General features: G+C 55.4%; 12 protein-coding genes across 12 annotated transcripts; 4 read left to right on the top strand and 8 right to left on the bottom strand.

Moving 5' to 3' along the window:
* Window positions 1-362: 362 nt before the first annotated feature.
* PHYSODRAFT_256653 (hypothetical protein) lies at window positions 363-1832 on the bottom strand (the record flags this gene model as incomplete). Its single annotated transcript, XM_009535581.1, has 2 exons — window positions 363-1460; window positions 1724-1832. Coding segments are annotated over 2 exons (1207 nt in total), but the record flags the coding sequence as incomplete, so codon positions are not given.
* A 1502-nt stretch (window positions 1833-3334) lies between these two features.
* PHYSODRAFT_247239 (hypothetical protein) lies at window positions 3335-4387 on the bottom strand (the record flags this gene model as incomplete). Its single annotated transcript, XM_009535580.1, has 1 exon — window positions 3335-4387. One exon carries the CDS (start codon window positions 4385-4387, stop codon window positions 3335-3337), a length of 1053 nt encoding a protein of 350 aa, XP_009533875.1.
* A 252-nt stretch (window positions 4388-4639) lies between these two features.
* On the bottom strand, window positions 4640-4846 carry PHYSODRAFT_520637 (hypothetical protein; the record flags this gene model as incomplete). The annotated part of the gene is made up of 1 exon (XM_009535579.1): window positions 4640-4846. The coding sequence occupies one exon, from the start codon at window positions 4844-4846 to the stop codon at window positions 4640-4642; it is 207 nt and encodes a 68-aa protein (XP_009533874.1).
* A 728-nt stretch (window positions 4847-5574) lies between these two features.
* PHYSODRAFT_287170 (hypothetical protein) lies at window positions 5575-6348 on the bottom strand (the record flags this gene model as incomplete). The annotated part of the gene is made up of 2 exons (XM_009535578.1): window positions 5778-6348; window positions 5575-5705 (listed from the first exon to the last, which is right to left on the bottom strand). Coding segments are annotated over exons 1-2 (623 nt in total), but the record flags the coding sequence as incomplete, so codon positions are not given.
* Window positions 6349-8182: 1834 nt separating this feature from the next.
* Window positions 8183-9728, top strand: PHYSODRAFT_256669 (hypothetical protein; the record flags this gene model as incomplete). The annotated part of the gene is made up of 4 exons (XM_009535577.1): window positions 8183-8544; window positions 8607-9327; window positions 9358-9480; window positions 9504-9728. 4 exons carry the CDS (start codon window positions 8183-8185, stop codon window positions 9726-9728), a joined length of 1431 nt encoding a protein of 476 aa, XP_009533872.1.
* A 554-nt stretch (window positions 9729-10282) lies between these two features.
* PHYSODRAFT_563892 (hypothetical protein) lies at window positions 10283-11330 on the bottom strand (the record flags this gene model as incomplete). Its single annotated transcript, XM_009535576.1, has 5 exons — window positions 11086-11330; window positions 10914-10984; window positions 10664-10838; window positions 10466-10598; window positions 10283-10395 (listed from the first exon to the last, which is right to left on the bottom strand). The coding sequence occupies exons 1-5, from the start codon at window positions 11323-11325 to the stop codon at window positions 10283-10285; spliced, it is 732 nt and encodes a 243-aa protein (XP_009533871.1). The 5' UTR covers window positions 11326-11330.
* A 490-nt stretch (window positions 11331-11820) lies between these two features.
* On the top strand, window positions 11821-14508 carry PHYSODRAFT_375398 (hypothetical protein; the record flags this gene model as incomplete). The annotated part of the gene is made up of 2 exons (XM_009535575.1): window positions 11821-13391; window positions 13557-14508. Coding segments are annotated over 2 exons (2523 nt in total), but the record flags the coding sequence as incomplete, so codon positions are not given.
* Window positions 14509-16036: 1528 nt separating this feature from the next.
* PHYSODRAFT_520035 (hypothetical protein) lies at window positions 16037-17011 on the bottom strand (the record flags this gene model as incomplete). The annotated part of the gene is made up of 1 exon (XM_009535574.1): window positions 16037-17011. A coding segment is annotated over one exon (975 nt), but the record flags the coding sequence as incomplete, so codon positions are not given.
* Window positions 17012-19117: 2106 nt separating this feature from the next.
* PHYSODRAFT_425218 (hypothetical protein) lies at window positions 19118-19282 on the bottom strand (the record flags this gene model as incomplete). Its single annotated transcript, XM_009535573.1, has 1 exon — window positions 19118-19282. A coding segment is annotated over one exon (165 nt), but the record flags the coding sequence as incomplete, so codon positions are not given.
* Window positions 19283-19633: 351 nt separating this feature from the next.
* PHYSODRAFT_518581 (hypothetical protein) lies at window positions 19634-20727 on the top strand (the record flags this gene model as incomplete). The annotated part of the gene is made up of 3 exons (XM_009535572.1): window positions 19634-20152; window positions 20195-20539; window positions 20626-20727. The coding sequence occupies 3 exons, from the start codon at window positions 19634-19636 to the stop codon at window positions 20725-20727; spliced, it is 966 nt and encodes a 321-aa protein (XP_009533867.1).
* A 24-nt stretch (window positions 20728-20751) lies between these two features.
* PHYSODRAFT_318032 (hypothetical protein) lies at window positions 20752-21894 on the bottom strand (the record flags this gene model as incomplete). The annotated part of the gene is made up of 2 exons (XM_009535571.1): window positions 20752-20890; window positions 20939-21894. 2 exons carry the CDS (start codon window positions 21892-21894, stop codon window positions 20752-20754), a joined length of 1095 nt encoding a protein of 364 aa, XP_009533866.1.
* Window positions 21895-22038: 144 nt separating this feature from the next.
* Window positions 22039-23304, top strand: PHYSODRAFT_304757 (hypothetical protein; the record flags this gene model as incomplete). Its single annotated transcript, XM_009535570.1, has 1 exon — window positions 22039-23304. The coding sequence occupies one exon, from the start codon at window positions 22039-22041 to the stop codon at window positions 23302-23304; it is 1266 nt and encodes a 421-aa protein (XP_009533865.1).
* Between the last annotated feature and the right edge of the window lie 962 nt (window positions 23305-24266).

Here is a 24266-nt window from a genome sequence, read left to right as displayed (position 1 = left end):
AGCATTAGCATCGTAGCCGATGATCTTTTTGCAGATCCTACCCCCTCGAATCTTGGTCTCGTTGCGTTTCGCGTATCTGTTGAAGATGATAGAAGGACCACCAGCAATGTTCGCCTTCATCTTGGTGTAGATGTCCTTCTCCTCTCTATCGATACTGTACACCAACCTGTCTGAGTTGAATTCAAGTAGCTTCTTGTGGCGGAAGCCCTTTAGCGGCATGTTCTTGCGAGCAACGTTGCATCCCACACAGCTGATCAAGATATTACCATCGATGTGTCCGAGCTTATTATTGATTCGGTCAGCCGAGGCAGTATCAGCTGTGAGTTGCTTGTAGCATAGCCCACACAGGTATTTTTGTCGCTCTAGCAAGTCGTTGAGGTGTTCTAGCGTCATATTGCATTCACGATCGGCATCAGCATCCTGGGTCTTATATCCACTTAAGCGACTAGCGGGAAAGTCAAACGCTTCAGCAGGCTCCTTACTGGGTTGCTGGAGGTTGTTGAAGCACGTCTGATACATGGCTTTCTCAGAGAGACCAGGTAGCGACACACCATCAGTGAACATATCAAGTTCGAAACGTTTGAATAGTTCTCGCTGGGCTTTGATGGCCTTGATGAAGGGTACTACATCGAGGTTGTTGTACCAAATGAGTAGATCCTTGATTGACTTCATGCCATAGTGTTCCCAGACGAACTGTACCCGCACACAGTCCTCATCGCTGATGCTAGTGCTACGAAGAGCACTGTCGAACGCCGACTTAGGAGGGACTTCCGTCTGACTGAGTACGTCAAATGAAGTAATGTACTCGTACGGGAAGATGCCTTTTCCTAGGCCACAGACGCATCGAATCTTGTCATTACACTTGCACTCACCGAGATATGTCGACAAGTACTTTGCATAGCTGGTGCCTGCCGGAACATAGTTGCTAATGTCAAGCATTTTCATGTCTGACGTGGCGATGCACATGTAGCTAGGATTCTTGATGACTGATGTGATGTTGTCAGTACCGATGACTGCAAACAGGTCCGCCTTGATGAGGTCGATGTCGTAGCGTCCAGAGTTGAATCCGAATACTGGTACCTGACCAATGCACTGCTTCAGCTTGCCATAATCCGAGCGCTTCTTACCGAACGTGAGCTTGCTGTGGAAATCGAAGAAACAAGCAAACTCCCCGTTCTGAATCCAAGCATGGACATCATCCATCTTGTACGTCTTACCCAAGTCTAGACCAGGAACCTCAGCGTCAGTCAAACCATGGACGTTGATGATTTTGCGGAGCAAAGACTCGTACTTCGAGACGTTGTACTGCTGAATCTTAGCCGCAACTTCCTTGATGTACTGGAACATATCCTTGAGCAACTCCTTCGGGTCATCGCTGACAAAGCATCGCACCTCCTCAGTCAAGCTGTCGGCCACGGAAACAGACACAGGAATGTGTTCGTTTGTGAAGATAGTATTCTCTCCGTTTTTGACACCCGTAGGCTTGAGGATAGCCTCAAAATCATAGACAATGAAGTGACCGATGTATGGTCAGCATCCTTGATGGAGTACTTAGTCAGCATGGAACGAATGCTGTTCGAAGCGGGTTAGTAGATGGTTGGCTAAGCTGGGAACGATTCGATGTTCACGAGTTCGCATTGGTTCTTAGTGTGGTTGCGTAGCTTATCAGAGCTAACAAACACCATCTCACACATAGAGCATTGGTACTTCTGCTGGAGCATACCAACGTTCGTGATGTAGAGAGCGTGATTCTCGTGCGACAGGATGTTGATCGAATCATAGTCCTTGTCCGAGCAGCGAATGCATTCAACCTTGCCCGTCTCAACATCCATGTTGAAGACGTTGATGTTCAGCTTGAAGCACTCCTCAAGCTCATCGAATTGGAGAATGTCGATAGCTTGAAATTGCGGAACAGACCCAGAGTGTAGGTGATCTCCTTGTACGAACAGTACTGCTTGAAGGCTTGTTTCACCAGAGCCTGGATTCTGCGAGGATCCTTCTTGGCTCCCTCCTGCTTGTGATAAGCAATGCAGTGGAAGACACACTTGTTGTTCGTCTTGGGGAAGTTGATGACGTGCTTGTTATTACGAATCGCCTTAGGAATGACAGCCTCGCTATCACCCAGAGCATGTTCGCGTTGGTAGATATAGATTTTGAAGCCAGTAATCCCCTTCACCATGTACCCGGAGCTGGGGTAGTTGATCTTGTCAGCCAACTCCATGGAGCGAATCTCCGAGACCACCTTCTTACGAATATCAGCCTTGCTGTTGATAGCTACAGGAGTGCTAAATACAGACGTGTTGCTAATATTCGGGTGGAAGTAGCAAGTCTCGCTGTCATCAGTTCTGCTGACAAGCTTGTATCCAAGAGCGATGTTGACCTTGAAGGCAGACTTCTGGGTTGCGAGCACGTTCTCGAGCTTGTCGTAGAACTCAGCAGGCTGAATTCCCTCGTAGAGGTGCGACTCCATGTTCTTGCCTTGGTAGAAGCGGTACTTACTGTCTTCCTTGAAATCAGCAGCCACCTTCTTTTGGAGCTTGCCTAGACTGATCTGGTACTGCTTCGCTACCAATTTTTGGTTGGTGGGGTGGGAAATGTTGCTAATGTATACCATGCGCCCCGTCTTGCCACGTACCTTAATACGGTAGCTACTACCCATCGAATGGGTTGAATATTTAATCTCTTTAATCCTTCGAGTTCGTATGCAAACATGTTGCCTATATATGCTTGACTATATTATTCTCCGTAGATATGACTTTATAATTATTTGACCTTGTATCAGGATCGACTTTATATCTTAGTCATTTACAAAATATTCTGAAATTAATTAATTCAAATATTTGGCTTATACCTTTTTGGAGGTTTTAAACCATTGTCTTTGACTATATTGGGATTGACTTTTTGAGAAAAAAAATTAATTAATTCATTAAGTTCGGTTTCATTATTAAGTTCGACTTCATCAATAAGTTCGGTTTTGGGTTGACGCTTGCGAGCTGATTCTTGTCGTCGTAGCTCTTTTGGTACAAGCGAGCGACGCGTGTGCGCTGATAGTAGCGCTTCTGTGCTGCTTTGATGCGTTCCTTGCTAGCTTGGTATTGCTCAGGAGAGTACGCCATCATTGTATATTACTAACTTTATATTTATTAGGATGAAAAAAATGTCACTGCCCCTTGTGACATCGCCGATGTTCCTTGCCAGCTAAACCAAGTATTAATGGTGAAGCAGAGAATTGGCAGAATCGTGTATTATAAGTTTAAAGTAGTGTCGACGGACCGCCACGTCAAAATGAAGCTATCCGGTCCTGTAATACTGCTGGGTCCAAGCACACACGTAGCTAGTTGTCTTCCGACAGGATGGAGTAAATCATGCCCGCAATCTGCTTCACTGATTCAGGTGCAGGAACGTCATTCTCCATCACCATCATCACGGGTGTCGCACGCTCAATTCTTTCATCCAGACTTCTCGAGAAGACCCATTCCAAGAAGTTCGTGACAATGCTGTACACTTTCGGCAGTCCTTCTACATCCGCAAGTGCTTCACTTCCCACGTAAGCTTGAGCAAGACCCTGCTGGAAATCGTCACGTTTCGCTTCCACAATGCAAACTCGTTTCTCGCCGCGCTTAAGCACGAACTCAAAGGCTCCGTCTCCGTGAACACGTTTCCCAATCACGGTTTCTTCGGCCAGGATTTGGACGCCTCCATCGAACAGCGCACAGACACTTGCAAGCACGGGCACGATGAAGTGCAGTCGCTTTCCAGTAATGATATCTCCAAAAGCCTTGATCAAGATAGGAAAGTATCTATGCAGCGCATCAAGCTTTTCGTCAGGGATAGGCTTTGACGATGGTCGATACTTGGTCGCTGGCATGATGCTGTCAATCTCCGGGAACGACACGTACGAGAAACCCGTGGAGCCGGCAGCCTTCTTCGCTTTCTTGTTCTTATCAAGAACCTCGTTCAACTTGTCCCATCGTCTCTTGCGACTCGGGTGCGGTGCAATTTCAGCGTCCTGGACTTCAAGGCACTCCCGATCTGCAACCACCAGCACGTGAATCTGGTCCGTTGATGGCTTCAGCATGCCCTTCAACACTTTCTGCAGGCCAGACTCCCCCTGTAGCTCCTTCTCTTCGCTTGTTAAAGCCTCAACTGCGACAGTCTTCTCGCCCTTCTTCAGCTTCTTCACATCTTCTGAGTCGGACACGAGCCACGCGCCGCCCTCCGTCTTCGCCAGGAAGAGCTGCAGCTTGTCTGCGTCGATGTCCTTGAAGTCGTTCTTCTTCTCCGCCTTGATCGCGTCCTTCAGGTCTCCCACCGACTGACCCGCGTCAATGTCCACAGGAAACGCACTGCCCGCCGCACCAACGATCGCACAGAAGAGCTTCACCATCTTTCCTCGAGCCGGCAGATTCTGGAATGAGGAAGAAGGATGTAGAATTTCTGGCGTACTTAAGCGAACATGAAGGTGTGTGACATAGATTTTCAACCAATGATGAGACGCCACGTCGCGCTGGTCCGAACTACTAGTAAAATCTGCCGGCGTAATGTTCTATTGGTTTATCAATGTGGTTTGAACGAGCGGTCCCGAAACGCCCTAAGGTCCAAAAGACGTGGCTCTCGCTATAAAGTGGGCGTCGTCAAATCAACGTCTATTAGATCTGACCGGTTTAGAGGTTCTAAAACTACCCTCATATCGAAAAGACGTGCGAGCTCGAATCTGGTCTCTATTCTTGTCACCGTTGTCTTTTTGATAAGATAAACGGGCTTCGCGTGTGCGCTGGTAGTAGCGCTTCTGCGCTGCTTTGATTCGTTCCTTGCTAGCTTGGTATTGCTCAGGAGAGTACGCCATCTTTGTATATTACTAACTTTATATTTATCAGGATCAAAGTATGTCAAGAAATCAAATACTACTTCGAAGTATTTAACTCGGGAGCCACATTATTCCATTCAATCGACCGCAGGAGTCATATCCCAAAAGCTTCTCCAACGCTCCGCATTATCGTCGTGCTTCCACCTCATGCACAAACAAAATGTTTCTGGATCCTCCACGTGAACAAACGTCTTCATCATGAGCGGATCGTCCGTCCTGGTTGATCCTCCTTTCAAACGACTGAAAACGCGATCTGTGCACTGAGCATCCAGAACCTTCACGAAGACCTCGACCTACACGCAAATGTCAGTAAACTTACACACACCAGAACTACGCGCTCACACAGTACCTTGCGTCTGTTGCCAATGGATTGATTCTCTTCAACAGATCCGGGTAGCATGTTGACGATGGGAACCTCAATGCTCATACCGTCGAACCAACCATGCATTTCGCGAGAAAGCGCAAGCCTGTTGTTTGAGTCGCGATCGTACTTGGCGAATTCCCGTTTGTGGTCTCTGCTTTGCTTTCTCGACACCAAATGGCAGCTTTCTGCCTTGCCGTACGGTAGGAAGAACTTCTCGTCCTCAATCCGCTGAAAACGAAACTCGTCAGTCGATGAGTCCAGATTCGAAACGCTTGTAGTCAACGATATCGATGAAACTGTTTTGAGGAGATTCCGAATCGTCTGGAACGTAGTCGCAGTAGAAGACGCGCTGGAGATCAGTAGACACAGCGTTAGCTGGTGCAACACGCGTCTCAACAACCTGGTTAGTTAACGGAGAGCCCAGCGTTTGTGGCCCAGTCCTTAAGTCAGTTTCGAACAGCAAAGCAGCATTTTCTATAAAAGAAACAGAGTTAGCCCTCAATGAAGCAGTATTACGATGCAGCGACAGCATATAGAAGCACGTACTTGTCTCGAATAAAACATGAAAACACAATTTCTTGTCTTCATACCAAAACGCGACATTCTTGTTGCCGATGCAGCGCGTAGGATCGTAGTATCCAATGCGTAACGTCGCCATCCAGTACAGTTTGCAGCGAATCCCTTTCGTGTTCAGCGCGTTGCCAACGGATCCAGTGACAAGCCACAATCCAGTTTGTGCGTGTTCTTGCTCCGGAACCACCACCAGCACGTGAATCTGGTCCGTTGGTGGCTTCTGCATGCCCTTCAACACTTTCTGCAGGCCAGACTCCCCCTGTAGCTCCTTCTCTTCGCTTGTTAAAGCCTCAACTGCGACAGTCTTCTCGCCCTTCTTCAGCTTCTTCACATCTTCTGAGTCGGACACGAGCCACGCGCCGCCCTCCGTCTTCGCCAGGAAGAGCTGCAGCTCGTCAGCAGGGAACTGGTACATCTTCTCCGCCTTGATCGCGTCCTTCAGGTCTCCCACCGACTGACCCGCGTCAATGTCCACAGGAAACGCACTGCCCGCCGCACCAACGATCGCACAGAAGAGCTTCACCATCTTTCCTCGAGCCGGCAGATTCTGGAATGAGGAAGAAGGATGTAGAATTTCTGGCGTACTTAAGCGAACATGAAGGTGTGTGACATAGATTTTCAACCAATGATGAGACGCCACGTCGCGCTGGTCCGAACTACTAGTAAAATCTGCCGGCGTAATGTTCTATTGGTTTATCAATGTGGTTTGAACGAGCGGTCCCGAAACGCCCTAAGGTCCAAAAGACGTGGCTCTCGCTATAAAGTGGGCGTCGTCAAATCAACGTCTATTAGATCTGACCGGTTTAGAGGTTCTAAAACTACCCTCATATCGAAAAGACGTGCGAGCTCGAATCTGGTCGAGAGGGGTCGTCGTTGAAATCGCTGCTGTCCCGAAAGAAGGTTTCAGGAATGTTCTCGGTGGTAAATTACGGTAAGGAAAAAAACTGCCGGCGTAATGTTCCATGACCCACTACTTTCGAGAGTGAAGCATTTCTTCACCCGCTCAAGTCTTCTCAAGGGGTTATGAAGATTGAGCTACCGCGTTTCAAGTTGACATTCAGCGCCAACGATAACGCACAGTTCGAGTCGGAGGAGCACAAAGGATACGTTTTGTCAACGCGCCAGCAGCTCGATGATTTCTTGCCCCGCTTTAGTCAGTACTTGGTACTGGAGCTGAAAGACAAATCCGACACGTCGAGGGCGGTATACCGCATACTTCTTCCGGTTGGTCCCGTTGAAGAAAAAGGTATGGTGGTTATCAGTACTTCTACTCAAGCGGATACCCATGTGGATGTTGCGTGCTACGATATTCACCGCCGACTGAAAACGTTCGAGACTGAGACGATCAGCGCGGGGCCATCAACTTCTACCTGAATACGTGCGTGTTCCCCAAAGACACCCAGCAGTATCCCCAACGACTCTCACGAACGATGTCAACCTGACTAGTGTGGAGCTCTTTGAAACGGAAACCAGTGCTCATGTGTTGGCCGTACGGTGCATGCAGTGTATCACGTGGTGCGATTCCTATCACGTGATATTAACGCGATCAACGTGGTCGGCCATAATATGGCATATTATGCTCATTACTTGTACCGACACAGCGCTCTTCGTGTTCATTCCAAGAAGTGGAGAAGACTACATGTATTGTACACTGGTGCTACGAGAGCAACTCACCTCCTGCCTCACAGGACGGTATGTATAGGGATGAGCAGTTATTGAGCCTCAAAAATTGAGAGTGTAAGTACAGTATTAGTACACGTAGACGCATAAACACAAAGTAATCACTTCGTTCTTCACACGTCCATGACGAAGAATTTGTACAAGTACATTTATCATCGCACGAATGACTACATACCTGTATCCTATAATCTGTCCGCTCTGCCTCCAGCTAGACTCAACAAAAGTTACTCAGGAGTCGTATACCTCTATACCTTATAAAAGAGCTGTCCTCTATCGGCCGATGTTCGTTTGCCGCTGAGTGGTACCCACTTTTCTCTTTATCGAGTGTAGTTTGAACCAATGTCATTGGTATCGACCTGAAATGTTGAGTCAGTCCGACGTGCCGCTCTACTGTGTACAGTATCCGAGAAAAATGCGCTAAGCTGCAACGTGCCCCCCCCCCGCTTACCTGTTGACATGCAAACTGTTTGCCGCTATATACGGTGTGCCTGCAAGCCACACGGTGTGTCGATGCCTTACGTTTACCCACCGAGCAGATCCCGAGCTTCACCACGCGATCGGGGCTCTGCAACCATAAATCCTGCATTTTCATGCGAACCAACTTGAGGGTGGCCCCATTTCAAGAACTGCTGATGCTGTTCATTCTCCAATTTCCTAGGCAACAAGTACCTTCATCAGCATTGAAGCAAGCCGCCACCATGGTTTACAAGCCCAGCGTCTACCTCGTCTCGGCTGCTGTCGCCCTCGTGACACTTCAGATGGATCAAGTCACCTCTTCCTCGCTAGCGTTCGACCCATTCACCACGTGCAACTCGTACAACATTGGCGACGAGAGCTTCCCCGGCCGCGGCACTGAGATCCCCGACGACGGCAACTGCGTCGTCACCCTCCCCCTGGCCCCGAACGTGCCGCCCATGCCCTCAGCAGTTTCGCCCATGTCTGTGCTCGACACGAGCTTGCTGTCTAAGGCTGCTGTGTCTCCGTCCGAGCCAGTGTTCACCAAGGTGGGGACGCAGCTCATGTCGGAGGAGACTCCTACCACTGGAGCCGACCAGGACGAGTACGTCGCCAAGGAACAAGCGACCAACACATCTCCTGCTTCTATGACACTGCTGGTCGTAGACTGGAGTGGACTTCGGAAGACGATATCACTACTCTTGAGAAATATTTCGGCAAGACGATGGAGCTCAAGCTCAAGAATCTCCCTACCAAGGCGGTGTACAAGCCGTCCGCATGGGCGGGCTCGAATTGGCCAGTCTACCAGGATAGCATCAACTACACGTGGAACAAACGCCAGCCCAGTCCCGCTGAGAAATACGCAAAGGTTTTTGGTTTGGACGTGACCAAGTTTATGAACGCTGTGTCTGCGAACAATGGCGTCGACTCCAAGGCGAAAAATCTCAAGTGCACAATAAACAAAGAGGGCTATGACCCCAAGGTTGACACCGTCTGTGCTAAACGTGCTGGCAAGCAGTCGGGCTGCTGCATTCTGACGTGGTACGGCATTTACCATGCGTGGGCCCCGGCCTCAATCCTCGAGAAGGAGCCCAACTGCCCCGTGACGTTCAACGGCGTGACCTTCCAGCCCATGGACATCAAGGCGCTGGTCACGGACGTCTACGACGACGCCCAGATCTCTACCGTATTCACTGGTTCGCGCTATAACAACTATGAGGATTCGATCGTCGCGTACGGCGGCCACACGGACTACTCGTACCGTGACCTGAACCCTGGCTCCTTCCACATTGCCGCCACGAACCTCCTCGGTCTGTTGACCACGACCTTCATCATCGACAGAGACGCCGGAACAGAGGTCTGGAACCAGCCTGTCGTCGGCTTCAAGGTGTACGAGTAGACGGCCATGACTCCGCAGGAGGCTGCCAATACCTTCTTCGGTGTCGGCTCGTACGATTACTGGGACCCGAACGCCACGAGCATCGTGTACGTCAAGTCGCGTCTGTCGTGGATCAACGAGACGCTGGCGGATGGCGGCCTGGTGGCTTCGGGTCGTAACAAAAGTACACGGTGGGGGCGTACTACGACTACCTGCTGGGGCTGGACGATACCGAGGAGATCATTGGCGGTGAGTGGCTCTACGAGTCGAATAACAACCACCCGGACTTCTTGTGGCTCGCGACCGGAAAACCGGCTGCTACAACCGTCACCAGCATTGGTCTGAAGTACGCGGACGTGACGATGCTGCTCGAGAAGGCGGTGGCATGCTCTGGTACTCACTCGCCTTAGAGGCCTAAACACTTCGGTATAGTCACCCCGCAATACCGAGTCGGCATACGAGATAGATAACATTCGCGGCCAATACTATCAAATAAACTGATGGTACGATCAACTTCATTGTTTTGAGGAAGCCTTTTGGTGGACACTTTACTTCTACCAAAAGATCACGGAGTTTGTAGACTGGTTTGTACTCGAATTATCCTTACGTATTGAATTCCACGACCATTTTTTCCCCTTTTGTACGCGTCATGCCGCCCTGGTTGAACTTGAAAAAAAAATTATGGTGAGAGTACCGTCAGGCAGTAACGACTACGCTCTACGCTTGAAGTGGGGCATCGGCGAGAGTCTCGAGGATGACTTGACCCCAGAAAGCCTCCAACGTTTTGAGGACATCGGACTCAACGACTTGGCCCGTGATGCGGTTAGCTACAACCAGCACAGCTGTAGTGGCTTGGATAGACCCGCGACTACGTTGCGCCAGGTCCAGCCTGGCAGCGAAGAAAATACAACAGAGGCAGCGCCTGTGTTAGTTTTCACCATACATTCTAAAGTCTACAGACTACTCATTCGCACAGGTGGAAGGTCTCCATTTCGACCGTGTGGAGATCTGGGTGCGTCTTCGTCAGGTCCTCCACGAGGTGCTCGTTGCGGTCGTCAAAATCGGAGTCGAGACGACCTACAGAGACACGAAGAAAATGTTATACATACACAACTCGGAACAGAGCACGAAAGGAGCTGGGCGTCACCCTGGGAGCTGTAGAAGGAGCAGGCGGTGGCGTTCAGTCCATCAAACACGCCAACTCTGTCGCGGTCACTAGAAGCACCAATCGCAGGCTCAGTACGGAGCGCGCCAAGTTTGCTTTCCATCGAAGCGACAAGCTGTAATCACGAAAGCTAAAGTCAACGTGTGCGGAAGCACCTCCATACAACAAGCACAAGGCTACCGCTTTAGACAGTGCTGGAGATGCGGGCATGACTCGTGATACTCGGTAGCAATCTTCGCCAGCTGCGTCAGGAAAGAATGCGTCCGGGTTGCGCGTTACCATCACGGAGCCTTTGCCGCTCACCACGACGCTACCCGGAGTAACTTCCTCTTGCACACTTCCACATGTACCAAACCTGGCTTGAGCAGCACGGCCGTGCGTTAGATAAGGCTTCTGGGCAAAGATTATAGTCGCATAACAGTCCCCACACCGGATAATACTCATCGGGCCCTGGACAACCGCTCGAGTCTCCCGCACGACGAAGTCCATGTTGGGAACACCCTGCCCACGGAACAACAACAGCATCGTATCTCCCCTTCATCACAACGCCCACAACCAGATTGCCAGCCAGCCAGCCAGCCAGCCAGCGAGTCCTCTCGTACCATCCCAGTTGCAATGACGGAGACTGGTACCCCCTTCTTCTTGCCCGTGAACGTCGTGAAGCCTCTCGGCGACTCGAACGTGTCGAACTTGGCGTCGTCCAGCAACTGAGCCAGCAGCTTCGCCCGACTGAGACTCCCCACAGACACCACACGGTTGGCCACTTGGCCAGCCTTCACGCCCAGGTGCAGCACAGTGCTGTCGCTGTGCGTTGGCATCAGGTTGGTGTTCTGGTACGCCATGATCGCCGGGGGGAGGCGATTCTCGCAATGACACCGCCCAAGGCAGCTGCGTCTAGTGAACGAGTGAACACTTGCCTTTACTATGACCTCCGATCGGTTTAGACAGGCGACCCAAAGATCCGCGCGAAAGGTCGTTCGTTGATTGGCATCATGTAGTCTGCAATCCCCGCTGCCCCAAAGCCCCCCCCCCCTGCCTGTGCTATGCCATCAAGCGCGGACGTCGCCTCGCTACCTGCTGCGACTTCGGCCGCGCAGGAGTTCGCGTTCGTGTCGTGGGACGGCAGCGACGGCCGCCGCGCGTGTCCGCTGGCCACTTTCGGCTCTCGCGATCCGCAGACGCTGAGCGTGCGCCTTGCGTGTGCCGAGCCGCCGCGCGCCGACCAGCCGGAGCTCAAGAACGCGGCGGAGCTCCGGGGCGCGATCGCGTTGGTGGTGCGCGGGGGCTGCAGCTTCGCGCACAAGGCGCGGCTGCTGCAGCGAGCGGGGGCCGTCGCCATGCTGCTGGCCAACAACACGAGAGAGGAGCCGCTCGCTGCGTTCACCATGGGGGAGTCGCCCGAGGAGCTGGAGCAGAACAAGAAGACCGGCGCCGAGCCCATCACGATGCCCTGTGTGATGATGTGTCTGCGCGACGTGCGCGAGCTGTTCCAGAAGTTCCCGCCGTCGGTGAAGACCGGCGTGCTGAGCTTCGAGATCGTGCAGCCCAAAGAGGGCGAGGCTGTTGTGGAGGAGTGCTTGAGGGTCCAGAGAGAGCGATACGAAGCCGCAGAGGCGGGCAAAGGGTGGAAGACCATCAAGCGCACGACGACGTCAATCATCAAGTTGCTGGAGCCGCAGAACTCGCCGCCCACTGGTACGAACGCACCTCCAATGCCGAGAGCACAGGATGGAGAAGTCAAGCCAGAAGAGTCTACTGAAGATGCCGCTTCACAAGCGAATCAACCGCCTTTGCTCGCGTTCGTACAGTGGGCCACGAGCGCGTCGACGTACGAAATCTGCTTCGCCCCCCTAGCAGATTTTTGCTCTGCGCGCGCTGGAGCATCGTACTCAGGAAAACTCGTGGCGTGCGAACCTCTGCTCGCTGACGGACCTCTGAGTAACGCGGAGCAGTTGAGCGGAGCTGTGGCACTGATGCGACGTGGATCGTGCTCGTTCCCAGAGAAGCTGGAGCGAACCCAACGGGCAGGCGCTGTGGCTGCTATCGTGTGCAACGACGACGAGGAGGATTTGGACGCGGCGTTCGTCATGAGCGTGGACCATATCGACACCAGTAACGCCACGATCCCAGCCGTGATGATTTCTCACAACAGCTTCCTGCGGATCCAGTCAGCTGTGAACGCCACGACGACAAGGATACTGTGTCTCTCTGGTGAAGCTGCTGATGGACTCTTAGCGTCGAGTGGGAAGCCCGTCTCATTCAAAGATTTGCCCATTCCCACGCCAATGCCACCATCAGGGAAGGACGACGAGAACGAAGCCTTACCGGTTCACGATCCACTTTTTGATCTGCTCGTGGCCTGTCGCGATGGGGATCACGCTGCGTGTCAGCGCGTGTTGGCGACCGTGGAAGGGAAGGACGCTAAGGGCAAATTGGTGAGTGCGAGATGTCCCACGACCGGGTTAACGGCACTTCACTACGCTTGCGCTGCTGGGAATGACAACGTGGTGGAGCTCTTACTGAAGCTCGGAGCAGCTTCAGATACCGTCGATCTAGCGATGCAGACACCGCTACACGTCGCATGCGCCAACGGCAACGTCGAGTGTGCTCGTCTCTTGCTTCGCGCTGAGGCTTCTACACCTCAAGTGCCTACTGTTCTGTACAATGTGGACGAAGAGTACGGAGGGTTGGCGACGAAGAGGGATATTGGGGGCGGGACAGCGATGCATGAAGCCGCTCGCGCCGGATCTCCCGAGTGTGTCGAGCTGCTCCTGACGGCTAACGCTCGGGTGGACAACACAACCAGCGGGGCGACAGACAAGTACGTGTTTCTCGGCGTCAGCGCGACAGACTTGGAGGGCAGCACTCCGCTACACGTGGCGTGTGAAAGCGCCCAAGCTGAATGCGCGTTGTATCTGATGGCAGCCAACGCTGATGTGAAAGCCAAAGACTGCAGTGGGCGCTCGCCACTGCTTCTCGCCTGTGAGGCAGCGAACGACCCAGCGAAAGAATCGGATGCTGTCCAGATCATCGAGAAGCTACTATCGTTGGGGGCCAGCATGGAAGAGCTCAGTGACGACGACAGGTTGTGCAGTGCGAGTCTACTGCTAGATCGAGTGCAGTCTCCCGATCTTCGACGCGAGCTGGAAGTTTTGTACCTGCGCCACGAAGCGCAAAGCGCCCAAAAGAGCAGCAGAGCGCTGAGAAGGGAGAACGAGGCAGTGATCAATCGGATGCAAGATCTAGAGGATGAGGTTAACGCGCTTCGCAGTCTCGTAAAGGACCACGAAAATTACGGGCATCAGCTCCAACAGCTTCAGCTGCAGATGCAAATGATCCTGCATTTCCAGAGCAGCTACGGGATGGGACGCGCTCCGCCGTCTTCGAGCAAGAACACAGTAGCGCCACCGCTACTCGATGCAAGCCTCAGCGATCCTGCAGGAAAGAGCGACGGAGAGCTGGCCCTTGATGCTGCTCTTGCCCGTGATTTGGGCAAGAAGTGCCTCCGGCAGAGCCAGAGCGGGCTGGCTGAGAAGTACTTCCTGCGCTCGCTGGAGCTGATGCCACTCCCCGGTGTTCACCGACTTTTGGAGAGTGCTCGACAAAATATGCAACTGGAGAAGGAAAACGCAGCACAAGCTGAGTCATCACATACTCCTAACGGACACTCCGGCAGGGTACCCTTCTCATCGAAAGAGTTAGCGTCAACCAGCACGAAGCTGGTCAAGATTAAAACCTTGCGGGAGCAGGTCCAGGCAGCTCAAGCAGCACCGCAAGCTCGTCTCATGCTCGAGAACGAGCTCAACAAACTTGAAGCGCTTCCAGAAGGAGAGGAGTTTGAACACGCGTGTCACTGGATGGAGTGGCTGGTGGCGCTCCCCTGGGGAGACCCAAGCTCTGGGCTGCAAACCGATAGTCTCTACGATACGAAAAGGAGCGAGTTTGAGCAGCTCGATGCTATCGACTCAAAGCGAGTTGAAGCCTGTCGAAGTCACGCCGCGCGCATTATCCAGCGCACATTCCGCGAGCGCTACGCCCTTCACCTGCGCACGCGCGCAGCCGCAGCGACTCGGCTTCAGGCGACAGTGAAAGGGAAGCTGGCTCGCCTGCGCTACGAGTTAACAAAGCAGCAGCTGGAGGCGGATCGAGACCGTCGACTTGTCCAGGCTGCGAACCAACAGGACGGCTCGGAGGTTGCGACCCCCTCTCAAGTGGACTACGCTACGACTGTCGACCCCGCGATTCATCGGAAACTGCAGCAAGAGTACCTCGTGGAGGCGCTGGTTGTCGGCACCCGCTTCCCGAAAGAGCAGCCAAGCGGCGGCAAAGGTGACGGACGAGAGAAATCCTCGCGCGTGCTGCAGCTGGTGAAGGGCTCGGATGCAGGACCAACACTTCGTTGGAGTTCAAAGAAAACTGTGTCTGGGTCGTTCTTTTTCGTGTGGACTCGATGGGGGTCGGATCTGGACAAGCGATGCGAGTGCTCCCTCAGTGGGCCGTATGAGGACGAACAGGACGCTCAGAGGCGCTACGATCGGATCGCTAGAGAAGAAGAGGCTCGAGAGATTTTGGAGGAGGAGGATTCCCCCACTGAAGCAGAGGCGGCGTATGAAAGTGGGTTTGACTTTTTGAGGAATTTTGTCGGAGTAGGAGGATCGAAAGGCAGCGTTGCATCCGCCTGAAAATTTATGATTCATACTTATACTATGCTAGTGCCGGCGAACATCCTTTTGAGGTCTGCAGAGTGCAGGACGCAATCACCGCTCGCTGCTCACAACCCGTTCGCAAGTCTTCCACAGCTGACACTCACTTTTGTCACTTCATCCTGTCAGGCACGTCTTAGCTTGTTGGTTAGTGCTCACTCACCTAAGAACAAGCTAAAAGCCACAAGCAAGTCTAAGGGTGACTTCGATCCCCCGCTGAGAGAGCCCTCAAACATCGAGCTGCCCACTCATGCGCTTCATCTTTTGGGTCAATGAAATGCTCGGCCAGAACGCGGTCGATCTGGCGGTGAAGTGAAAACCCTCGAAACACAACCTTCACCATTTCTACAGTAGTCGGCTGCTCGCTCAGCTCCATGATCCACCTTTCGGCCGCTGCAACAATGGGGTTGAGGCTGCTCTTGAATGGCATCTTGCCACAAGTACTTTCGACGTCATTCACCCGGTCTAGAAGCACCTGGTAGACAAGGCAAACAGCCCTCTTGTCTTTGTCATTTCCCCACTGTTGGAGCGCTTGCTTTAAATTCTTCACATCGTAGTCAAACTTCTCGAACTCTTTGGCGTCTGGCTGGGCCATCAACTGGTTGGGATTCTCTGCAAACTGCTTCAGTCTCTGGACCGCCACAAGCAAGTGCATTCTTTCCGCTGGATCGAACGTGCACATGCCCTTGACAAGCTGCCACTGAGCTTCTGTAAACTGAGGGGGGCGTTGGGGCAAACCCCCCTTCTTCACGCGATGTTCCACAACCAAATTGTTGAGTCGGTTCCCCCACGGCAACTCGCCGCTCACAGCCTGGACGATGCACATCCCCAACGAGAAGATGTCGGCAGCGTAGGACCCCTTTTGCCCCGCCAAACACTCGGGTGCCACCCAGCGAACAGCCCCTGACCGCTTACCCTGAGTCATCGCAGTCACCGAGGCGCTCAGTCCGAAATCCGTCAGCTTGGCCTTCCCATCGCTACTCACGAGGATGTTGTCACACTTGAGATCACGGTGAACGATGCCGCGGGCGTGCAAATATTCCAGACCCAGCGCCGCCTCATACAGTTTCTGCCACACCTCGCTGGGGTTCGTAATCAGATACTTGTCCAGCGATCCATTGTGGGCTTCCTCACACACGAAAAAAGGGGTTCCAATGTGGCATCCGCCAAAGAGCTTAACGACATGAGGATGGTTCAGTCCGAACCACAGGTCAACTTCATGCTGGAACATCCGTCGCTGAGCATCCCTCAGTTCTGCAGCCATGATCACTCGCTTCACAATGACGTCGGAGCCCAGCCACTTGGCCCTCGACACCTCGCCATAACCCCCACGCGCGAAGACGACGTCGTCTTCCAGCTCGTACCAGCCAATGAACCACTCAGGCAAGGACTCAATTATCGAGCCAGGACGCATCGAGCAAGCCTCGTCGTATGCCTTGCGAATAATCTGCTGCTGGGTATCCGAATAGTTAGTGTTTTGCAGCTCTCGATGCAGCAGCGTGAGTAAATCTTCGGTCTCTGTCGGGTGGAGCAGCGTTAGCGTGTTGTTAACCTCGGATACGAACACGCCTAGCTGCCGCTTACGGAGCTCCGCCCACCGCTTCTTCATCTCATTGCGCACTTCAATTGGAGCCTCAACCAGGTTCATCAGATACTCCACCTGTCGTTGCAGGAAATCCACCGAGACGTCGCTTGCGCAGCTTGACGACAGGCGTTGGATAGGATTTGAGCACGCGTTTTGCTCTTCAACAGCAATTTGGATCGTGTCAAGCACCAACATCGCCTCGTCATAAGTGTTGGCAGTCACAGGGTTGCTCCAGCTCATCAACCGCTGACAAACGGATTCAAGGTCATTGTATAGTTCGCGATAGAGGACTTCAGTCGACAGATTGACCGACGCTTGAACGTCCTGCAGCTTTGAAACGAGTTCGCTGGCAGATATCGCCTCCCTTTGGTCTAGAGTTGCCAGTTCGACCAGGTTCTTCATCCGATGAATGACAGATGAGATGCTGCAGCGTAGTAAAGGGTCATCGCAACGCATGTCCTTCGTCAAACTGTTACAATCTTCGCGGAGTTCGTCAAGCGCCTCGTATCCGCGAAGTTTTAGTGCGACAGCATGCAGACAGTTCCCCAGGAAGAGGACGTCCAGCGCGAACATTTTAGCTTCTTGGGGCCCGGTCTGCTTGATAACTCTACTCGACGAAAAGTTGACCAACTTCGCCACGTCATCGTCGCTGATCAGAATATTTCTCAGTCGGATATCGGTATGAACGATTCCACGTTCGTGTAAGTACTGCAGACCCAGCGCGGCTTCGTACAAATAGCGCAATACTGTCGCGGTGGTCGCCATGTTCCAGTCCGAGTGAGAAGTCATTCTATCAACGTATTCGTCCAGCGATCCTTTGGCCATGAGTTCGCACACGAAGAGGTTGTAGCCTTCATGCACTGCGCCGTACAACTTCTGGACGTTTGGATGTCGAAGTCCGAACCAACGAGCGGTTTGCTCGTCGAACGACTCGTCCGCGTTGGGGACAGGCACGAAGAGCTTGATCGCCAATTCAGCGTCCAGCCACGTCCCACTGAAATCGCCCCCAATGTCTTTTGTCAGTACAAAGTCCCCCACTTCAATCTCTGTCGGCGGAATCGACCACTTGATCTGCTTCGTGACGGCGCTGGGGGCATCCAGAGAGCGCAGCTGGTCGTGGCTTAGCGCAGAAACAAGAAGCTCCTGGATCTGGCGATGACTGTGAGACGCCGCGTAGTCGAGCGCTGTCTTCTTGGAGTTATCGACAATAGCCGAATCTGCTCCTAGTGTTAACAGGAGCCTCACAGTGTCCAAGTCGCCATTAGAAGCGGCCAGCATGAGCGACGTTTGTCCGCGGTTGTCTCGCGCGTTTACATCAGCTCCGTGGTCCACCAGCATGTGGACAACCTCCAAGTCGCAGCTCCCCGACAAGCACAAGTGCATGAGAGTTGTCGATCCGTTGTTATCGCTCGCGTTCACGTCAGTGCCGTGAGTGAGAAGCATCTCCAGTATCTTTGCGTCCGGGTCTCCTGACTCGCAGACGTGGATCAAGGGGGTCCATCCGCGGTTGTCACGCACATTAACGTCAGCTCCGTGCTCGAGAAACAGCTCTATGAGGTCGTCATCGGCGCGGTCCGAGCGGCAGATCCGCATCAGCGGCGTCAGTCCTTCGTGTGTCTTGGCGTTCGGGTCCGCCCCAATCTCCAGCAACCACATCGCCAAGCGCAAGTAGTCGTTCGTCACTGCGAACCAGAGCGGGGTGCACCCGTAGGCCTCGGGCTCATTCACACACGCGCTGCCGTGTTCAACCAGAAGCTTCGCGATCTTGAATTGTCCCTCGGAGGCGGCAAACCTCATGGCGGTCGATCCCCCCGAGTCCTTCGCGTCAACGTCTGCGCCGTGCTCCAGGAGGAACTTGACCACGCTGAAGTGCCCGTGCCAAGTCGCGAGCATGAGAGGCGTCCACCCGTTTCCGTCCGCCTGATTCACCCTCGCGCTGCCCACCTCCACCAGCAGCTTGGCCATCTCGAGACGCCCCTCGCTAGCAGCGAACCTCAAGGCGGACGAGCCTCCGGTGTCTCTGGCGTCCACGTCCGCCCCATGCTGCAACAAATACTCGACCACGTCCACGTGTCCCTCCTGGCTGGCGAGGTACAGAGGCGTCCAGCCGTTCAGGTCCGCGACGTTGAGACTCGCTCCTCCTTGCTCGTAGAGCACCTTCAAGACGTCCAGATGTCCTTCACTAGCTGCGAACCTCACGGCGGTGGACCCTCCTCGGTCGGGTAGGTGCACGTCAGCGCCACGCTCGAGCACGTACTTGACCACGTCGAGGTGCCCACTCCAGCTCGCGACGATCAGCGGTGTCCACCCGTGCACTTCGCCGTCATTCAGATACGAGCACTCGTGCTCCAGCAGCAGTTGGACGACCTCCAGATACCCCTCACCTGCTGCGAACCTCAGCGCCGTCGACTCGCACTTGTCCTTCGCGTCCACTTGAGCTCCATAGCTCAGCAACAGCTCCACAACCTTGACGTGGCCGTGCCAAGCCGCCAGCATGAGCGGAGTCCACCCTTCGACTTCATCAGCTACTTCCACCGACACCTTCTGATCCACGACCAACTGCGTGGCCAGCTCGAGGTCCCCACTCTGGCAAGCCTCAAGCAAAGCCTCCATCGCGCCCACAACGAGAAATCTTGTCGAATGACCGGCCACCTCCTTGTATCTTGCCAACGCCTGCCGATCCTGGCTGCATCACTTCACCCCTGAGTTGCACCCTTCATGAAGCATTCCGTTGGGTCATTGCGGCTACAATACAATACTCGCGTTGCGCTGGTGTCGGTTGGTTACATGGAGCTATTCACGCCTCTCGAGGGGTTTCAATAGCGCGTTGGGCTGGGCCCACGGCAGCAGAGCATTGATCCGATGAACAACTCGCGCGACCACCCCGTGTTCCGGCGCCTGTCGCGGCAGCAGCTGATCGTGCGGCGCCGCAGCCTCGGGCTGCAGCCGCTCGTGCTGGACCCGGAGTTCGCCAGCACGCGCAAGACGCGGTGCAAGCACTGCGGCCGGCGCTTCAACCCCGTGTGGAAGAGCTACCTGTGCCACCTGTGCGGCCGCTGGGTCTGCGAGCCCTGCTCCAGCGTCGTGGAGCGCGAGCGCGAGCTGCTGCGCGTGCGCTTCGTGCGCTGCTGCGTGACGTGCACCAAGATGGTCAACAAGCTGCCGGAGCCCGACTCGCTGCTGCCGTACCTGGCCGTGCCCTACGTCACCGCGAGCTCGCACAGCCAACTCGGCCTGCACCTGGCCGACGTGCTGCGCACCAAGAGGGACCTGCGGGCGTCGGCGCTGCAGCTTTTGAACTGCCTCGGCCGGCCGCTGGGCACCAACACGCAGATCCTGGCCGACATCCGCGAAGAAGACTGGGCCGCGGCCAGCGCGCTGGTGCCCTCCAGTGTCTCGCTGGACCCGGCCAATCGCACCAAGAGCGGCAACCACCGACGCAGAGAGAAGCACCGCAACGGCGGCAGCGGGGCCAAGCCGGGCAACCCCGAGTGGGTCCAATTCGTCGTCCAGCAGTGCTTCGAGGTGTCGCTGCCCGAGCTGTCGCTGGACGAGTGCGTGGTCTCTGAGTCGGACGGCACTCGACGGTACCCGATCTTCTACGACGACGAGACCGACGTCCCCTTCGCCCCCACCTGCTCGAACGAAGCCGCTAGGGACGAGTGCATGGCCAAGTGCAATCTGCTCGGACGCGGAATCGCGGCACAGAAGGAGGTTCAACTGATCTGCCACCTCGCGGCCAAGGAGTTCGACGCGATCTGTGCGACCGTCACGGCCGTACAGGCCGACAGGCACTACGCCTTGTCCCTCGTCAACGACCCCTCGACCTGCGTGAGCACCGAGCGAGCCAAGAGCTTCTGCGCGCACGCGATGGTATCGGGGCTGCCGTTCCTGGTGCGGAACACGATGCTGGACGTGCGGTTCCGGACGTTCGCTTGTGTACGCGGCGACACTGAAGGCACCGCGAACCGCGTGTTGTTCTACTTCGGGTTCCCCATCGTTGCGGCGCACACGAACACCGCCATCGCCATGCTGTGCGTCATGGACTCGAAGCCCCGGAAGAGCATCACGACCATGCAGTACTCGGTGATGAAGAAGCTGACGGGGATTCTGTCTACTCTGTGGACGGACTAGTTTTGAATGACCAGTGTATTTGACGCGCTAGACTCGGCTGAAGCTTGCTCCTTTTCCCTCTCTTGCTGCTTTTGCAGCTCCTCCTGGTAAATCATGAACGGGGTTCGCGGCTTGGGCACGATCTTCGGGAAGCCCGCGCGTCCAAGGCACTCTTTGAAGCGCAAGCCATTGGCCAAGTGACTGCGCTTGAGTCGGTCGCAATGGACTTCATCACAGCACGCGTCGCAGAAGTACTTCTTCCCGCATTCAAGGCACAACACACTCGCCTCCCGCTTCGTCCCATGAGCTGCACACTCGGAGCAGACGTAGGCTTCGGTGGGGGGTTTGACGTCGCGGTTGATGGGGAGTCTCAGGGGAAGGACCTTTGCCAGCAGAGCTTGTCGCTTCTCCTTCTGTTCCTTGAGCTCCTTCTCCATTTGAGCGGTCTCCAGGGGGTGGCGCCACGTGCTGTGGTTGGTCTCCGCGTTCCAGTAGTAAGCCGTATACGGCGGCTCGTCCAGGTAGCAACGCTGCCAGCCCTCGCGCAGCAGCGCTGCGTTTTCCTCTGCAATCGCTGGGTCCGGAGCCTCCGTCGCGAGCGCGAATAGCGTCGAGAGAAGCTGGTCAGGGTCCCCGACGCTCAGCAAGTTGCAGGCGCTTACCACGAGGTCTTCGCGCTGGTCGACAAAGTGTTGCTGCTGTCGAAGCCACGCCACGCTCGCGTCTGAGACCTCGTACCAGCTCTCGTGAAAGTCCACGAGGTGCGTCGCGCAGTAGACCAGCACCAGCACACTTGTCCAGATCAGGTTGGACAGATCGTCCTTCGGGGTCGTCACGATGAGGAAGCGCTGGTAGGGCACGGATAAACATTTCGACAACGCCTTCGAAGGAGCCCAGCTCTGGTTGGACCGGAAGCTCCGGCATATCACGTCGACCGCTTTCTCGGGTGTAATTGGGCCGTAGTGGGGTTTCCCCGAGTCGTTAGGTTTCTTGGAGGCTGCTGCGCGCATGTTAGGTAGACTTCTTCTTGACAGTAAATGCCTGCAATGGTCAACGCCTCTGCGCGCGCATTTTTGGCATGGTTGGGGAGTTACGCTTGGCCAACAACAAACCGTGTCGGTTTACTGCTGGCCATGCAGTCTCCGACATCCAGCATGCACGCGCCAGGACCCGACCACCCGGTATTCACTCGGCTCACCCGGGCGCAACTGGTTGCTCGGCGGCGACACATCGGGCTTCAGACGCTCGTCTTCGATGTGTCTAGCGGCAGCGGGTCAAGCAAGTCACCAGCTGCACGAGCGAAACTGTGTTCGTACTGCAGGCGCATGTTCACCACAGTCTGGAAGCCGTACTTGTGCCACGTTTGCGGCCACTGGGTTTGCGAGCCGTGCTCGCGCGTGATGGAGCGCGAGCGACAGGAGCAGGTCATCCGCTACATTCGGTGCTGCGAGAGCTGCTTGCCACTCTTGAACAAGTGGACGCCCAACCTCGACGAAATCGTGGCGTTCACGTTCTGCCCGTGGGTGGTTCAGTCTAGCGTGAGTCCGCTGGGGGTGAATCTGGCCGACACACTCCGCTCGCAACCAGAGCGTCGCAAGGCGGCACTGGCGCTGCTCCGCCACTTGGGGAAGGAAGTTGACAGCGTCGCGGGGGTGCTGCTGGAAGACATCAGCGAGGACGAGTGGGCTGCCACGGTCTCGTCGTCCAACGCGCCGCCTGAGACCATCGCCGAGCAGCGCTCAAACTCGAGGCTGATCCGAGGCGCTCAGCACTTCGAACAGCAGTGTCTGGACGTGCGGATCCCGGAGATTCCCCTGGAGAAGTGTCTGCTGGCCGAAGAGGACGGTCGTCGCAGCTACCCGCTCACATACGAGTCGCCGACGCAGGTCCCGCTGGTGCCGAACCACCCGAGAGAAACGGAGCGCGCCGAGTGGATCAGACGCTACAACCTGCACGACCCGGACTTGACCGTGTCGGAAGAGGTGGCGTTGATCTGCGACCTCGTGGCCAAGGAGATGGAGGCGGACATCGGCGTGGCCACCGCGGTGCTGGGCGACCGGCAGTGGTTCACCCCGCCAGTGCGCCACGAGAGCGGCGTGCTGCTCATCAACGAGCGCAAGGAGTCGTTCTCGTCGCACTCGCTGCTGTCCGAGAAGAAGCCCTTCCTGGTGCACAACGCGCAGCTCGACGTGCGCTTCCGCAACTACAAGGTGGCCACGGCCAAGAACAGCCTTTCCTTCTTCTTCGGCGTGCCCGTACTGGCGGGCGACGGCGTCATCGTCGCCACGCTCTGCGCGCTCGACAGCAAGCCGCGACGCAGCATCACCACGATGCAGTACTCGGTCATGGTGGCGCTGGCCAAGGTGCTGGCCGCGGTCTGGAGGGAGGATCGCACAGCGACGGCATCCCGAGGGAGATGAAGGACGCGCCCTGGACGCTGCGCCTGCGGTCGCCGCGCGGCAGCACCGGCGACTGACAACCGCAACCTGGCCTGGCCTACAGACCAGCTCGGGTCAAGTCAACTTCGACGTCCTCCTCAGATCGAGTGTCCTCCTACGACGGACGACTGTGCGAGGCGAGTCGAAGCGGCGCGGACGCACGCCTCGCGCCAATGGGGCCGCTCCGGGCGCGTGCCCTGCGGCACATCCTGGTGGTCCGTCCGTCCGAGATTCCGAGGGTGCGTGCACGCCTGCATCCGACGCCTGCAGACGGATGCCGACCAAAACGAAGTGCTCATTGCCGCCGCTGCATTCATGGCTGGGCGACACGAGGAGATTCAAGGGAGATTCTGGTGGTTCAGGAGGCACAATGATGCAGCATCGGCCGACGGGAACACGTCACTCGAAATACGCAAACAGCTTTCACTTGAAGTTTGTATGGTGCGCGGCTATGTGCAGAGGATGTATGGTGTGCCGCACACAAAGACGACAGCACTGCCAGAACCGCAGCTCATTTCAGCTTCCTGCCTCCAGAGCACTCACTCACTCAGGGCCTCTCAGCCAGCATGGACGCTGCGGTAATGACCACCCCCGCGTCAGCCGCCGCCGGCGCCTCCAGGAACAAACTGCTGTTGGCCAGTCCCGAGGCGGCAGAGACGGCGCGCAGTGGCGGTAGCGCCTTCTGCGCAGCGGCCGACGCGGTGCTATTCCGAGCCGCGCCGGCCAAGCCGCAGCCGCAGGAGCCGCAGCTCTCGGCGCCTCACATGGGCGCGTGCTACCCCAAGTGCATGAACGCAGGCGAGGACCCGCAGCTGCTGCCCGGCGTGCAGGCCAAGCGGCCGATGGACGTGACGCCGGACGAGGCCGCGCTGGTGAGCGCCATGCAGACCTTCGACCTCGAGGAGCTCGGGCTGGCCGCGGCCCCTTCGCAGCCTCAGCAGCCG

This window comes from Phytophthora sojae (assembly GCF_000149755.1).
Source record: "Phytophthora sojae unplaced genomic scaffold PHYSOscaffold_8, whole genome shotgun sequence".
Lineage (NCBI taxonomy): Eukaryota > Oomycota > Peronosporomycetes > Peronosporales > Peronosporaceae > Phytophthora > Phytophthora sojae.
The sequence above is the reverse complement of the archived record's forward strand: the minus strand, read 5'-3'. Positions and strand labels throughout refer to the sequence as shown.